We start from the raw sequence: 15,332 nt of genomic DNA on the forward strand, positions 1-15,332 counted from the left end.
AATTGGGTAAAAATTGATAAAATCCAACACTCAGCTGAAATACCGTTGGGAAACACACAAAAGCGACAGCCGAAACGACCACAGCGCCACGTAGCGGGAGTTTCTTTGGGTGTCTTTTGGGTCGATTTGAGCATTTGAAATTGTCGTGAATTAACGGAAAATGGTTTGGATTTTAAATAAATTAGTTATAATCACTTTTAAAAATATTTTACAGGAGAATAGAAAATCAATCTTGTACTTAGTATAAGTAAACTTGGCTTGATTAGGCTTCAGCCTTCTCCTGGTGGCCTTTCACGGTCCATACTTCGGGTGTTGTCAGTTCTGGAGGAAGATTCGTCTTCTTCTTCCTGGCCGGCAGTGTGCGTGGACTTGAGATGAGCATCGTGATGAAGCCACCGACAACGGACATGATGGACAAGGCGGTCTGAGCCACATATTCGCCGAATATTGTGGTGGCGCCAATGAAGGGGGCAGTTAGAAGCCAGATGCGTGCCCAGACAATGGTAGAAAAAGCACCTGGAAGGACAAAAAGTGAGTTTCTGGACACATTCTGAATACTTTGGCACATCTTACAGATTCTCCTCTTGTCCGCCGAGACTAGTTCAGTGGTGCAAGTGGTGAGGATGGACAGAGTGGTGGAAATTGCAGTTTTCGTGATCATTGCCGTCGTCATTTCCAGCACAACACGCTCAATTCCCTGAACTGAAACGATAAGAGAAGCAGGATCTGTGTTAAGATTATTTTCTAATACAGCATAATATTTAATGATGCAATTCACACATTCTCATTTTCTCACGGGAACCCACGTCATCGTTGCAAAGTTGCAAATTTGATGCATTTTCACTTTTCATGCTATTTATTATGTGTTTTCCCATTGAGATACCATCGAAAGTGAAGTAGGATTAATAAGTGTGAGCGGAGAATGTCGAAAATATATTGAAAAAATTCTTGTCATTGATCGGAAATTCAAGGTGGAAAGTGCACGGAAAATTTATGTAAAAATCAATACAATATTTAAAGCGCGATTTAATTGTTTTACACATAGCAAAGACAGCCTTGTCGGCTTATCCAAAGGTCTTATCTTCAAAAAGGTGCATAAGAAATTTACGTGAAATTCTCACATGTCTAGAATTGTAGCGGAAATTGTTCTCACGAAATCAATTCGAGGATTACCTGAATCTGGAATTAGCCAGATGGCACAAGCGGCGATGCCCGCGGCCACATTCCAGATGCCCGTCCAGAGCCACTTCCTGGTGGTGTTGAGGATCAAGTAGAGGCCAATGAAGGTGCCCACGATCTCGCAAACTCCAGCCACGATTGTGTTGGCTTCCAAGTGCTCGCGCCCGAAAACCCTGATGTTGAGCAGCATTCCGTAGTAGGTGACGATGTAGATGGACCAGATGAGGTGGATGCTGATCATGTGGCGCTTGGCGCGGTGGCCCTCCCAGAGGGACCACCAGTTGGGCGGCGGAGGACCCTCCAGACAGGAGGCAGCCTGCACCTGAAGCAGGTGCTCGAGATCGCGAGGCAGGGCGTTCTGCTTCCCATTGATTCTCACCGCCTCCTCAAGGATCGCCTTCGCCTCGGTGATTCTATTCCTGGCGATCAGCCAGCGAGGAGAATCCGGAATCCACCTGAATTGTGCAAAAAAAGCTTAATTGAATTTCCTCGAGAAACTCTCTTCTCCCTAAGGTCAATTGGAAAATCACTTTACGTGACAATGAAAAGATCTTAATCGATTCACAGACCTACAAATTCAAGAGTGATACAAATTGGTAATTGCCTATTGATTGATTGCAATGCATTTTTCATTTCTCACTACAGGTTTTTCTCCATGAAAATCCACACCGCGAGATTCCATGTGATAAATACAACAGAATCCCAGGCGAAACCCCAATTTTTTTTTCTTCACTGAATAAACTTTTCGTGTGTTCACAAATCTTGCGCCACTTGAACTTGGGTGAAAAAATAAAGATCTAAAAATAGATTGTTCACGTTTATTTCTCTTTATTAAATTACTGAATTATATTGCTATTTGTTGTTGAAAATTCAAAGTCGCGAGAAAATGTGCTACAATCTCGCGATCCACTTAATATTTACATATCTTGGGAAAACAATGAAATCCACGAGATGAAAAATTGGTGATTCACGCAGAGCTTTTTCTCGTTTACATAAGATAAAAAGTCCACCCGCGTGGAGAATCGAGGCAGTAAATTAACCGACTCAAATTGCTACAACATTTGTGCTAAATTACGGACATTTATTTTTTATTGGTTTTGTGTGGAAAATTAGAACAAATTATCTGTTTTATTCTATGTGGGCAAATATTGTCTTTGCTGAATTCCACCCAGAATAATCTAATAGGCAAAAGAGATTTTCGCACAAGATCGTGTTGTTTGTCAAGCGACTGTTTGCGGGCAAATTTTCGTCAGAAATGTGAAAAAGTTTGCAAAATATTGTCTGTCAATCTAAACTAAATATTATGATTAAAATGAAAAATATTTAGAGACATATTTTACACTCAATTCTTTGGGCGAATTGGCAGAATTATCCTAATATGGATTTGCCACGATTACTGATGAGTGTGAAAACTTGTGGAATTTCTTACCTATGAAGAATGACGAGGAGGAAGGTTGGGAAGGAAATTGCCATGTAAAGTTGAGACCAGTTGTTGACGAAGCTCGCCATTCCGGGAAGCAGAATAACGCCAATGGACCAGAACTGCTCGAACATCGTGCAAACGACTGTCTTGTACTTTCCTGCTGTGATGTCCGAAACTGTCCAGACGAAAACCCTGTCGTTAATCTCTAACTCTTGGGGGCGGTTTAACGGATAAACTCACATATCACTGCTCCTGCTGTGTACATTAGACCACAGCAAATGGCCGAGAGACACCTGAAGAAGACATGGAGACCGTAACTGCTGACCAGACCCGTGAGATTTCCGCAGATGATCTGCGACAGCATCCCAGCCAGCATCACGCGTCGTGGACTGAAGCTGCAAAAGACATTCGATAGTTTGGAGTTCAAGAGCAGAGTCAAAGCAACAATAGTTGCGAAATGAAACACGCAATTCCGCCAAGGCGAAGATCATGAAACTTCTAATATTCAGCTTTTCAGCCTTGGACAATTTCTCTTGAACCGAGAAGTATGGCTAGAGATGTTAGAAATATGAACTGGAACAGCGATGTTTACCTCTAAAGTCAATTTCTCTTTCTCTAGCTAAGATAATAATAGATATGACGACCTCAGTTGTTAAGGTGTGTTAAAGAGCAACAACTCAGCAATTTGACTGAATTTGATGATGGAAAGGAGCTTTTAACTGGATTAATTTAGAGTCTGATCTGCACTGAATGTGATGTGAAAAACGATTCGCAAAGAGTCAACTAAAGCTCTCTACTTACTGCACTAGGAGTTGAGTGGTGATTATGCCGCCCCAGAGCACACCGAACAGGTGGAAGAACTGGGTGGTGGCGACTAGAATATCTCGTGAACACACCAAATCGAAGTCCGTGATGATGCTCTTGTAGTCACTGTGATGCTCGAAGCTCTCGCACGGGATGATGTTGGTGGCATTGCGCTCGGGCTCGATCCAGGGATTGGACACATCACTGCGATTGAAGTACTTGTGCACGTGATCCAGGGCGTCTTCGTATACGTTGCAGAAGTCAATGTTGAGCTCCTGATCGGCAGCGTCCAGCACGGCCGGATGGGAGATCTTGATCCACTGCGTCTTGTTCACCTCAGGCACAATGGGCAGATGCGGCGGGGGTTTGCAGAAGAAGTCCCCGTGACGGGGCGCCGGTGCGGTGAAGATGATGCAAGACATGAACCAGGCACTGGGGATTTTGCACAGGAAGATGAGCAGGACTGTGCGCAACTGGAAGCAGCCCCAGTCGCCCACGACTTTGCCAATGATGTCCACTTTGTCCACCATGTCCACGTTCTCGGTGGGCACGTCGATTTCGTCAATGAGGGACTTTCTGCGCGGATGGTAGGGGATGTTGTGCGATGGTGCTGGTGCGACGGGCTCAAAGTCGATGGTATCTCTGCATTGGGTGGACGGGTTCGCCGCGACTCCACCTGGTGCTGCACCCGAATTGAGCAGCGGGTAGTCGGCCTATTCCGGAGGGAGGAAAAGCACAACACTTGAGTCACAGAAAAGAGAACGGCACAATTGTGGATTAAAACTAGGAATTGCGAGATTCTCTTTCGCAGGGCACTCGCGCCTGATGGACTAATAGCACCCAATGATTAGGGATTAGAACTACTTAAGCCACTGCGCGATCTAATTTCACTCCTCCACACCGTAGGAAGGGTTCTGCGAGACTGACTGATGCGCTGGAGCCCATACTTTCAATTAGCCCCTCTGCTCAATCGATTGCCATGGGAAATGCATCTTAATGGGCCGCGAGCTTTTTCGTGAGGAAAACTCTCTAATGGTATTCAACAGGTTGAACATTGCATATTTGTTCTGAGTTATATTATGCTTTCGTCCGTGGGAAGGTTTTCTGTGAATATTAATGGCACATATGCGAAGTGATTTATGCTAAAAGTTCTCATGAAACAGACTTTAGGAATTTGTAGAGCATATTTTAATTTATTTTCAAAAAAATTACGGCGATATTCTGTCATTTTTAGTATGATTAAATTGATTTAGTGTGAAATTTAGAAGGAAATCCTTGTCAATAACATTTTAATAGGAAGTTATTACGTATTATCCTTTAAATACTCAATATCCTTAAAGTGTATTATATTTGTGGGATTGAAAGTTTTGAAATTTTCCTGAAAAATACAAAGCTATCTGAATGTTAACGTGGTGGAGTTGATTCTAAAGTATATATGATAATTACTTTATTGACTGGGAAAGCCTTGATGAGGAAGAGAGATCAAGACTACGTGGAAAATGAATTTTGGCAATTTGATTAATTGATTAGAATCAATTCGAGCAAGACTCCCAGAATGTCACACTCGCACATCATTAATTTAGAGAGCATTGCTCAATTCGGCATTGTGCAATAACATTGACCAAAGTGTGACGCTGGATCAATTAGTATTCCTTTTGGAATTTCTCCCAACATTTTCCTTCCCCGGATCTCCGCAGAACCCTCAGAAGAGATCATCACAGACATTCCAACTAGAGCAATTGCGCAATGAATTTATTCAAGTTTTTCTAGACACACTGTTCTATACTTGATCGTCTTGACGTCATTGCATCTCCTAAAGCCATATCTTGAATTGCTTATGAATAGCCTGGGAAAATGATCAAATTCAGACAATATAAAAGATCGATAGGAAAAAAAACATAAACATGTGGTGAGAAGAATTGTGAACTGGATGTAAACAGAAACAATGCCGAAAAGTGGGGAGATATTGCAAGATATTGCCTGATAAAGTGCAATGTATGACCTAATTTTAGTAGGAAGCAGCGTTCATTCATGAAAAATCAGCACGATCTAATATTTCCCACACGGATCTGTTAATCTCTCGCCAGAAATCATCGCACTTCGCAATATTGAGAAACTTACAAAGCTCACACGACTCATTCTTCTGGCCATTGTGGTAACTTTGGAAACTTTGAGGAAAGTCACTGAGAGAAAGAGATTCTTTCTGCGGGGAAAAACAAACTGCAGAAAGAGCAACGATCAGCGAGACTGAGTGGTGTTCTCAAAGAACTGAAATGCATTAGAAATAGTTGGCAAAGTCCACCCGAAAAATGCACTTCCTCAGATCACTTCTATGCTCACGATCATCCGTACAAGATCATCTGTCTGCACCGTGATGCATTTCGCGGCCAAGGAGAGCATTGTCGGTGTCGTCGTGAATAATGCTCGCCCTTTTGCCACTGTGTTCGTGAAGTCGCAGCCACGTGAAGTGGTTCTGGGGAAAAAGTGTAGCGAAGCGCGGGAGAGACCTTATGTAATTCTTGGCACACGATGAGGAAATCACTTGCCATGATTCTCAATTGAGTCGAAAATACAACGCGTTGTCTAGCGAATGAGTTTGATTGTCCCGCGTCGTCGACATTGACATTAAATATTGATATTAATCACCTCACGTGGGTGGGGATCCTCAAGGGTCAGGATCTGCGGGCACAATTCACAGAGGATTAAATCGAGTGGACAATCACTGACACTGATTTTGATACAAAACAATTTGCACGGGAACAGGACACGGTCCTATCGTTCTTATCAGTGGACTTGTGGATCGACCGGAAGACACGTAAAGTTCACACTGAGGCGAAAAGTGCGCGACTTACCATTTTTATGGTGGTCTCGTGTTTGCCGGAGAAATTAGATCACAAATTACTTATTTGGCTAAGCAATTAGCGATCATTTGGACAAGACGACAGCGGAGACTGACGCTTTTTCGCCAACAGCCACTATGAAGTCTCAATCTGTCCAAATTGGCCAAAACTGTATGCGACTCTTCTCAGCTCTTCTCCGCCGCGACCACAGTAAAAATTATCACTTTGTTAGATGATCGCCAAGTGTGTGGTTTGCTGGCGAGCAGGGAAATCAATTGATCATGGAGGCGATCAATTGGAGTAGATGATAAATTGATTATGTGGCCAGTGTCTGGGGAAAGACGTCGCTGACTGCACGTTTTCACTTCGGGAGCACAAACGATAAAATGTGGGTGGCATCTGGGGTGTTTTTCACCTTATATACAATACGATAACAGCTTCGATATCGAGCCGAAAATTTTTCATTTCGCGCTATTTACCCAATAAATAATTTTTGCCACTGTCTCAATTAGCAAAGAGTATTAATTAAATATTTACCACCGAACATATCCAGTCTGCTCATGTTGAGGAAAATACACAGTCGAGCACGGCGGTTCTATTGGAGAGGGCCACGCGGTTCCCCATCCAGGGTGATCACACACTTTTGTGGTGGTTTACTTTACTGTTACCTCATCGCACTCGTGCTCCATTGAACCCACTTTCGCCCAAGGATGTCCCCGGCTTCCGCAAGAGGCAAACAGCGTGATTGATCTTGTGATCGACTGTGCGATGTCGCACCTTTGGATTGCACTCTGTGTGTCACGCCGAGATGCGGCAATCGGTCGTTGAGCTTTTGCATTGAGGAAGGTCTCTCTTCTCCACATGTGATCCACATTTTGCACTCCAATCGTCACTTCTGAGGGGCTGGGAAATGACATTACGAGGTTGTTCTAGCAATTTATTGCTGGGTTAATTAAGAGGGACTGTATTTGGGGTTCATTCCTGTTGATTACAGTGTTTATTTAATATTTCTGCATAATAATGAGTAATAATAACAATGTGCATGATAATTGTGGTGAACAATCTGAAATTAAGAAAATTGAAGAATCAATTGAGGGCAATTTAAATTTTTTTTTAAGACAGAAGCAGTAAAATCCTGTAAATTCTTACAACTATAGCTATTAAAATACATGTAATTTCCCTGTGAATTCTTGCATAAGTCGCAGTCTGAGAAAATAGCAAAAAACGATTTATTGTATTAACTTTAATTGGTCGTAATTGAGGTGATGAAATTCTATGTCTAATGCTCATTCACCCCATTTGTTCGCCCCTCGAGCATCACGCGATAGTCTCGCGATTGTCGAAAAAATATTTGTGCAAATTGTTACAGTATGACTCGAAGCAAAGATGCTTCGCTTTTCACATCAATGGTGTAATTTTCCGATGACGATCTTCGCAATGTCAATAATCTGGAATCTATTGTTCGATGTTTGGATTAAATTGGGTTTCCTTTCAATGCTGTCGCCTTTTCTTCCTCTATGTCGGCGCAAACACAGGTGTTCACACTGTGAAGTTAACAATATATAGAAAGACAGCTCAATCAATAATTCGTGCTATGTATTTCTGCAAGAAAACAACACTATTCTGATGGTATTTAGAAAATATTTGAAAATTTTGCAAGTTGATTAAGTCGCATTGGCATGAGAGTCAATATCTCGAGAGTGAGAAGAGAATCAAGGTGAAAGTACTGACCGTGTTAGTGGATTTTTTCTCTACAATCACTTACAAGTGTTGCTAATGAAAAAAACACAATCATTGCATATCAATTGATGAATCAACAAACCAGCTGAGTTCACTGATACTTTGTTAGGAATATTCCTCTATTACATGTATGACGTCTTTGCATACGTACAGTGATGCATATGCAAAAATGGTCATTTTTTCACGTGACAAAGTTGTGCGAATTAATGTTTTCTTCGGCCAGATTACCGGGCGTCTAACCAAATATTTATTCAACTTATCATATTAATTCTATCACCCAGGCGAGGGGAAGAGGAGCACTTCAAAAAGAAGGTATTTGCCCGCCTTCAAATATTTAGTCAGTTCAAGTTCAGCCAGGTAAAAGTAATGTCACAAATAAATATTTTTCAGCACCTTTTATTGCCATTGCTAGGCATTGGCGCTCATTCTGCTCATGTACACCACATTGAGAAGAGGCAAATCGTAGTTACACATGAAGTTACACTTGATCTCTGGGTTGATATTCGTTGATCGAGAAAGCAGCCAAAATTCGATCTGGATCGAAAGAAATTGCGCTGCAAAGTACATCATGTGCATCAATTTTCACCGCTTTAGTGGCACATGAACGCCGTTCTTGAGAATATTTGCGAATATTCACCAAATAATGAACATCACGAGATTTTCGCTTCTGTGCCGAGCAAATGCCGGCCAGCGGCACGGGGCGAAGAGCCAAGAAAGCGTGAGGGAAACTCAAGGCGTTCGGAGAAATGTCTCATGTGGTGTATCAAGAGCGGCATTCGGAAGACGTTGGCCTCATGCATTCCACAGCGAAGAATTCCCCCCGGTGCGGTTTTAGGGGAGGAAATTGATACGGAGAGGGACTGTGCAGAGACAGTGTCGTGAATCTTGCCATGAAGAATGGCAAGCATAAACGAAAATAATATAATTAGCAATTTACTCCTTATCTCCTCGTGCATGACCATATCTCGGAAGTTGCAGGTGGTTGGGATTTGAGGTGCACCCAGGAATTTTAATGTATGCAACTGTGGGTAATTTGAGAATAATTATTCCTTCGACTCTCATCGCATCTCCTTATTTATCAGGTGTATTGCGAGCGTGGAAAATAGAATGACAGAGAATTGACAAAAATTCTATGTGTATTTCATCATACACAAACACGTGTCACGTTAATTTTTGTGAGAAAGATCTCTGCTTGACAGGCTGGCATGTGTAGAACATTACTTGAAAATTCACACAATTCTCCTAATTCAATTTATCACTCATTTAATCTCTCAATTATTAACATTTTATTGTGGAGCGCGTCAAAAATCGCAATTTTTTTCGTTCATTTCATGTGTCTTTGGCAGCAGATGAGAAGTTTTTTTTCCAGCATTTCCGTGTGACTGACTTTTCATGGATTCAATTAAGTGCATTTAAAAATAAAAGTGTTAAATTAGCACAAAAACTTCTTGTTTTGACTCGCTAAGAATGCTCGTTTGCCGTAAAATTGTGAAGATTTCATCAGATTTTAGAGATTTTCTTGAGTTCCTGGAATTATTTTACTTCGGCGATTGTGCGCGTAGTTGAAACATTACAGCTTCGTGTCGATTATAGTGACGCACATTGACCCACATTCCTCTCACGGATATTAATTGAGTGTATGCTCGAAAGTATTCTATTATGAATTTTATTGTTTTATATACATATAATAATGTCTGTAGAAATAAGTTATACATAATTTACAATATTTTCTCATTAATTCAAAAATTTTTGTTACTCTTTTACTGAATTTATATTATAAAAAGGGGAAAATTTCTCGAACATTTTTGATTCATCTCAATGTAACATTTTGAAATAAAGCGATTTTTTTCTTCTTTGAAAAGGATTACGAAAAGAATGAGAAAATATATGATTTTCAAATTAACTTTTATTTTGACTCTCAGACTACAGTAGATGGAATTGAAAAATGTTTCATTATCACTCATTTGTGTGGGATTAATTAGCGAATAATTCATATGACGTATGGTTAGACCTCTTTTTTAATGTTCATTTAATGCCTCTTATTTAATTACATCATTTTTACTTTTACGTCTAATTTGCAATAAAAGGAATAATTCTTATATTATATTCAAAATTTTATATCTTTACTCATTAACTGCTATCGGACTAGAAAATATTTAAGGACAATATTTCTCCTCATCGTCGCACTCTCATCTAAGAATATTTTGAAAATTCTTCAATTGATTTTTTATTGATAGAAAATTAATTAAATAATTTTATAGAGATTATTTACTTCTTCACTTACAGATTCTCTTTTTACACTTTTCATGATTCCTTGATTCTTTTCCATCCTCACATTTTAACTACGTATTTTTTTCTTTGCCAAAATTTATTCTTTTCGATCAATTTGAAGATTGTCGGAGCATTTTATTTTACAGAAAGTTCCTTGTTTTTATCTACGGAATAAAGATAAGAAGCTGTGAAAGCTGTAGTAGAATTCTCTGAGGACAATCGTCCGACCCATCCACTTTTCTATCATGTTTTTTCTTGACTAAAATGAAATCCTTCATAGTTGATTCTTTTGAGATCTATCACAGAAATAATAATAAATGAATCGTGTGAGATTTTCTCACAACTGCTTGACGGTCACTGTAAAGTTCTACGCTATAGATTTCCGTTGAATTAGATTTTGACATAAAATTTGACACATAATAAAAGTTTGAATTCAACTGAGCATTTTTCTGGTGCATCCTAAAAGTTAATTTCTCTCTCTCGTTCTCGCTCACACAGTTATCTAAATAAACACTTTTAGGGAAAGTTTCAAAAAAAGAAATTCCAATGTGTCTCTTCGCCCCATTTCACACCATATCTCATCGTCTTAAATCGTAAATTAACTTCTACGGTATTTACATAAGATACTCCTTTTGATTAATTTGCTCAAAAAGTCTCTGGCAAGGTTTTCCTCACTTGATTTCACACCGTGGCTTGTCTCTATGCTACAGTGAGTTCTCTTTCCTCCATAAATACCACACTCTCTTCCATATGATTCTCTATGTACAATGTACATTATAGTTACACATTTAAATATCATAATAAATATCTATATAGGGTTTTCCGGAAAATGGTTTAATTTACATATACATATGCAACTTGCTGTTTGTTCGATATCCACTTTCTTAAACACATTGCACACAAAATAGAACAACTGTGACTCAATTTCCGTCGGTGGTTGGCTTCACGGCGCGCCGGGGATCCGTTCATTGGTTCAGCAGCGTGTTGGTCACCTCAGAGAAGGACAGCAGAGGACTCCCGTCCGCGTGATCGGGGAACGAGTTGGATGCGTAGGCGTGAGCGGTGATGTTGGAGATATGGTGCCGCGTTGGCGATGCTCCATGTAACCGTTGCTGCGCGATAGATAGTGTGACTGGGTGGTGTCGCCCAATGATGACCTGAAAGGGCAATGACAGAGGTCAGAAATATTTGATAACGCCTCGCGAGAGGAGCATTTAGAGTGTTTCAAGGCTTCCTTTTCACTGTAGTGGTGCGATTTCATATCGCATCACCGCATTGAAATCAGCCCTCTTTTCGGCCAGTATAGTTAGTGAGTTAGTGACTTTATGTAGGGAATTGGAGGGTAGGTTTCGAAGGCATCGGATGCAATCTGCATGCTGTAAAATTCAAAATACACATATAAATCTTTCTTTCCATTTTTTCTTCTCTTCACTCTAAATTCCAGGTAGTTAATTGAGAGTGAAAACATCCAATTATGTTTACGATTCTAGTTTCACAATTGAAGTTATCAATTCCAATAATTTCAGCCTTGCCACTTCATAGGTCTTTTCTTGGGCCATTTAGCGCCATAAACAGCAGCAAAGGCACAGGCGAACGGCTTATTAGGCACACTGTGTTAGGAGCGAATTCAATTGAATTAAGTGTAAATGGCTGCGCCGAACAGCAGCATGTCATTAATTGATTTGGCGATAATTGCAATATCACGCATCACGGATGCCCGGCGGCGAGACAGGACGAAAAAGCAGAGATTAGGTTCTACAGAGATGAATGAGTGTTAGGGGATTGGGTGGGGCTGGGGGGAGACCAACTAAAACAACAAAAAATTCGACACTCACTGAGTGCTTGCGTGCTGAGGAGCGTGGTGATAAGTGAAATACTGGTATTGCGAGTATGATGCAGGACTCCATACCTCGCAACTGCTCCCAACGACCGTCTGAGCCTGGGCGCCCCCCTGGGGCGTTGCGGGAGCGCCCTGGGGGGACTGGTGGAGCACGCCGTGGTCATTTCCGACGATGTGGGGGGCTCCATGGTGGCCCAGTCCCGCGGCCTGGCTCACCTGAGCGTACATCGCGGGGTGCTCCTCGTGGTGGGACTGGTGGATGCTGGGGTATGCGATATCCTTACTCGAGCCATTCCACTTGAGGTGGGAGTTGTGGTGGCCGTGATGGTGGGACTCCTCAACGGCGGGCGACATCACCATTTGGTTAGAGATCTTCAGGTGGTGAGCCTCACTGTACATGCCATTGGACGTGGGCGTTGTGTTGGGGGAGCGATTGGCTGTCGGGGCTCCCGTGGCGCCCCACATCAGCACTGTTTGTCGCTCATAGTGCTCCGGCGGAGAACTCTCCACCTTGGGCGTGATGATGCCATTGTTACTGGATGGAGCCGTCGTGGACATTGTGGTCGGAGCCGAAACGGGAGTGGTTTGGTTGGTCACGGGAGGTGCCGTGTTGATCGGCAGACCCGCCGAGGAAGCGTTCACAGGGGACGGGCCGCCGGATGAGCACGAGACGACGTCCATGATGGGCGGTGAGGATTTTGGCGTCTTCAGGTTGGACTGGATTATCTGCTGAAACAAGATATGGTGATTTCTTATTCACAGTTTCAACATCTTCAACGGTAAACCTGTGGCGTGGTGGGACTTCCGTAACTCGAAGCGTACACATGACTTCGACTCGTGACGTCCGATCCTGGATAGTACTTGCCACTCTCTTGCCACTTTTCCTCTTTGGCCGAGAGTCCGTAACCTTCGTAGGGCAGGAAGCCGTTGGTGACGTAGGGCGAGGGTGCAGGCGAGTGATGGTACTCCGGGTAGTATCCACTGACTCCTTGAAGACGGTACTGATGGAAGAGGTTCTCGGGCACCGAATAGAAGTTGGTCGAGTGCACCGACGGCGTCATGTAGAGGTTCTCCGGCGTTGGCGGATAGGGCGACGTGGAGTACATGGGATTTAAGTTGGGATACGTGGCCACAGCGATGGTAGGTTCTGGGATGTACTCCACAACGGGAACAGGAGGTGTTATCTGCAAAAGATACTGCATTAGTGGTAATCTCAGGACATGCATTCGAGCTTATTACCTGTCCCAGTTGCGATTGCTGCTGCAGTTTGCGCTTGGAGCGACATGTGGAGAGGAAGTCTCGGAGTTGGGTCTTGTAGCGTCTGTTGGTCCGTTGGGGTGTTACGGGCGGCGGCAGAGAGTTGGGAGAGCCAGTTGGTGGGACGACAATCTGGTCAGCTTCGGTGAAGTAGCTGGATGATAGGCCGGTATCCAGATAGCTCACTTTGAAGTCCATTGTGCGCTTTCCCAGCAAGTCTCTGCCCTCCTCTTCCATAAGCTGCCTATGCGTGCATATCACAAAGTCTGGCTTGGAGTTCTTGTATACGAGGCGTGAGCTGAAAAGGAGCATAATTGCTTTATCTGTGACTCATATTACTAGAGCAGTCTTATACCTAGTTTGAAGCCACTGCCATTCGCCATCCTTCTTCTGGAAGCGGTACGCAATCATGCCAGACGCGCCGGTCTTCAGCACTGCAAAGATTCGGAATTAGTTTACAGAGTAGGAGCAAAATTGGCCACGATCAACTCACATTCCTGATGGGCACTCGCCACATATGAGAGATCGTCGAAGTGAACCAGGTCGTAACCTCCCATATTGGCGAGTTCGGCATCTGAATATCCAAGTATCATTTTTCCTCGCTGGTCCATCGACACGAGGGACAGATCTAGCTTGTGCTTGGATTTGAACATGTTCTCCTTCTGTGGGATCTCCAGCAGGCTTGGGGGGCCAAAGGGCGTACAGTAGGCGAAGAGTGCGAGAGGCGGCTCCTCCGTCTTCCTGTTCTGGCCATGGAGCACTTTAACGCGCCCCCTAATGTCCAACCTCTGCAAGGGGAATTAGAAAGTGTGTTTATTCATTCTTCCACTCAAAAGCTCATTTGCTTATCTATCCAGTAATTGTGCAACGCCGACAAAAATTGCAGCCGTGAAAACTCGTCGAGAGATGGCAAAGAGTGATACAGAATCGATGGCGGAGTTTCAAATACCGTCCAAGGCGTTTCGAGTGGGAGGGCAGATACCAATAATTCCATTAATCATCACATGATTATGAAAATGATGTTTGCTTTATCGGCAGAAAATTATAGTGGTGAAATTTCAAAATGTTGATTGCTTTGTATAGTCTCTCCAATTGAATGGTTTCTCCCGACAAGATTGAAAATAGTATTAACACATTCACTTTTTCCTGCTACCAGTCTTACGAAGAAATTTCAGCCGCGGCGCTTTTTGCAGGAATTCGATTTTATAATTTTTCAATAGAAATTTCCATTAATTCATCACTCAATCAACCGTTGATTACACCTTTCGGAGACTCAGGATGACGTCAACTCACCAGGAATCCCGATGTATTGTCTAACAGGCAGCGAAAGCGCACTGTGAAGCTCCTCTCGAGCAGATTGCACTTGTCCGGCGCCAGGGCCTCGGCCAGATTCAATCCGGCCATGTCCGGTGGCAGGAAGGAGTTCCACAGCAGCTGCCTCTGCAACTCCTCCCGATCTTCCGAGTGCACCAGCTCGTACACTGATTGATGAACAATATCGGACTGTGAATGGAACACGTGAGGAATGTTACTCCGCTGATCAGTTGGGGAGGAATAAATAAAATTCGCTGGCATGACAATTTTTAATTAATTAAAGATTTATCGCGCATCTCCGTGCACCCGAGCAGGGGCGGAGGGACTCAATGCGGTCCCGTGAGATGCATTATAGACACCTCGAGGGGGGCACATTTAGATTTTTCGACAGCCAACGCACCCCGCCGTTCTCAAAATCCATAAATCGTGGACAATCAGAATTTGCCACACAGCACACTTTTGCCTCTTCATCATCTTCTACACGTTCTTCTTCTCCCCTATGGATGGAGATCTTTGCTCCCGGAGCGTCTCAGACGTCTTTGGGGAATCTTTATGGTTGATGAAGATCTCCAAAAGACATCTCAACACTTTCTTCGGACTGTCCGCCGCGGAAATGCCACAAAGATTGCTAGTTAAGCAGTGTTTTTCTACTTTCCTTCTGTGC

General features: G+C 42.9%; 2 protein-coding genes across 3 annotated transcripts in view; both read right to left on the reverse strand.

The window, feature by feature from the left end:
* Positions 1 to 171: 171 nt before the first annotated feature.
* Positions 172 to 6,634, reverse strand: LOC132257530 (organic cation transporter protein). Of its 2 annotated transcripts, none has more exons than XM_059754483.1 (7): positions 6,259 to 6,634; positions 3,404 to 4,119; positions 2,843 to 2,997; positions 2,609 to 2,777; positions 1,174 to 1,634; positions 574 to 702; positions 172 to 516 (listed from the first exon to the last, which is right to left on the reverse strand). In XM_059754483.1, the coding sequence occupies exons 1-7, from the start codon at positions 6,259 to 6,261 to the stop codon at positions 263 to 265; spliced, it is 1,887 nt and encodes a 628-aa protein (XP_059610466.1). In that variant the 5' UTR covers positions 6,262 to 6,634; the 3' UTR covers positions 172 to 262. The 2 variants fall into 2 exon arrangements, with proteins under 2 accessions (XP_059610466.1, XP_059610465.1); XM_059754482.1 differs by lacking the exon at positions 6,259 to 6,634 and adding an exon at positions 5,528 to 5,626.
* Positions 6,635 to 9,648: 3,014 nt separating this feature from the next.
* LOC132257337 (aryl hydrocarbon receptor protein 1) overlaps positions 9,649 to 15,332 on the reverse strand; it is a 42,200-nt gene continuing 36,516 nt past the window's right edge. The window contains exons 5-11 of the mRNA XM_059754199.1: positions 14,648 to 14,857; positions 13,848 to 14,142; positions 13,710 to 13,788; positions 13,337 to 13,652; positions 12,883 to 13,281; positions 12,093 to 12,826; positions 9,649 to 11,414 (exon numbers count right to left, since the gene is read on the reverse strand). Coding sequence (XP_059610182.1) covers positions 11,246 to 11,414; positions 12,093 to 12,826; positions 12,883 to 13,281; positions 13,337 to 13,652; positions 13,710 to 13,788; positions 13,848 to 14,142; positions 14,648 to 14,857 — 2,202 coding nt within the window. The 3' untranslated portion in view covers positions 9,649 to 11,245. The remainder of the gene's footprint in view (positions 11,415 to 12,092; positions 12,827 to 12,882; positions 13,282 to 13,336; positions 13,653 to 13,709; positions 13,789 to 13,847; positions 14,143 to 14,647; positions 14,858 to 15,332) is intronic.

Source organism: Phlebotomus argentipes, unplaced genomic scaffold (genome assembly GCF_947086385.1).
Source record: "Phlebotomus argentipes unplaced genomic scaffold, Phlebotomus argentipes genome assembly scaffold_4, whole genome shotgun sequence".
NCBI lineage: Eukaryota > Metazoa > Arthropoda > Insecta > Diptera > Psychodidae > Phlebotomus > Phlebotomus argentipes.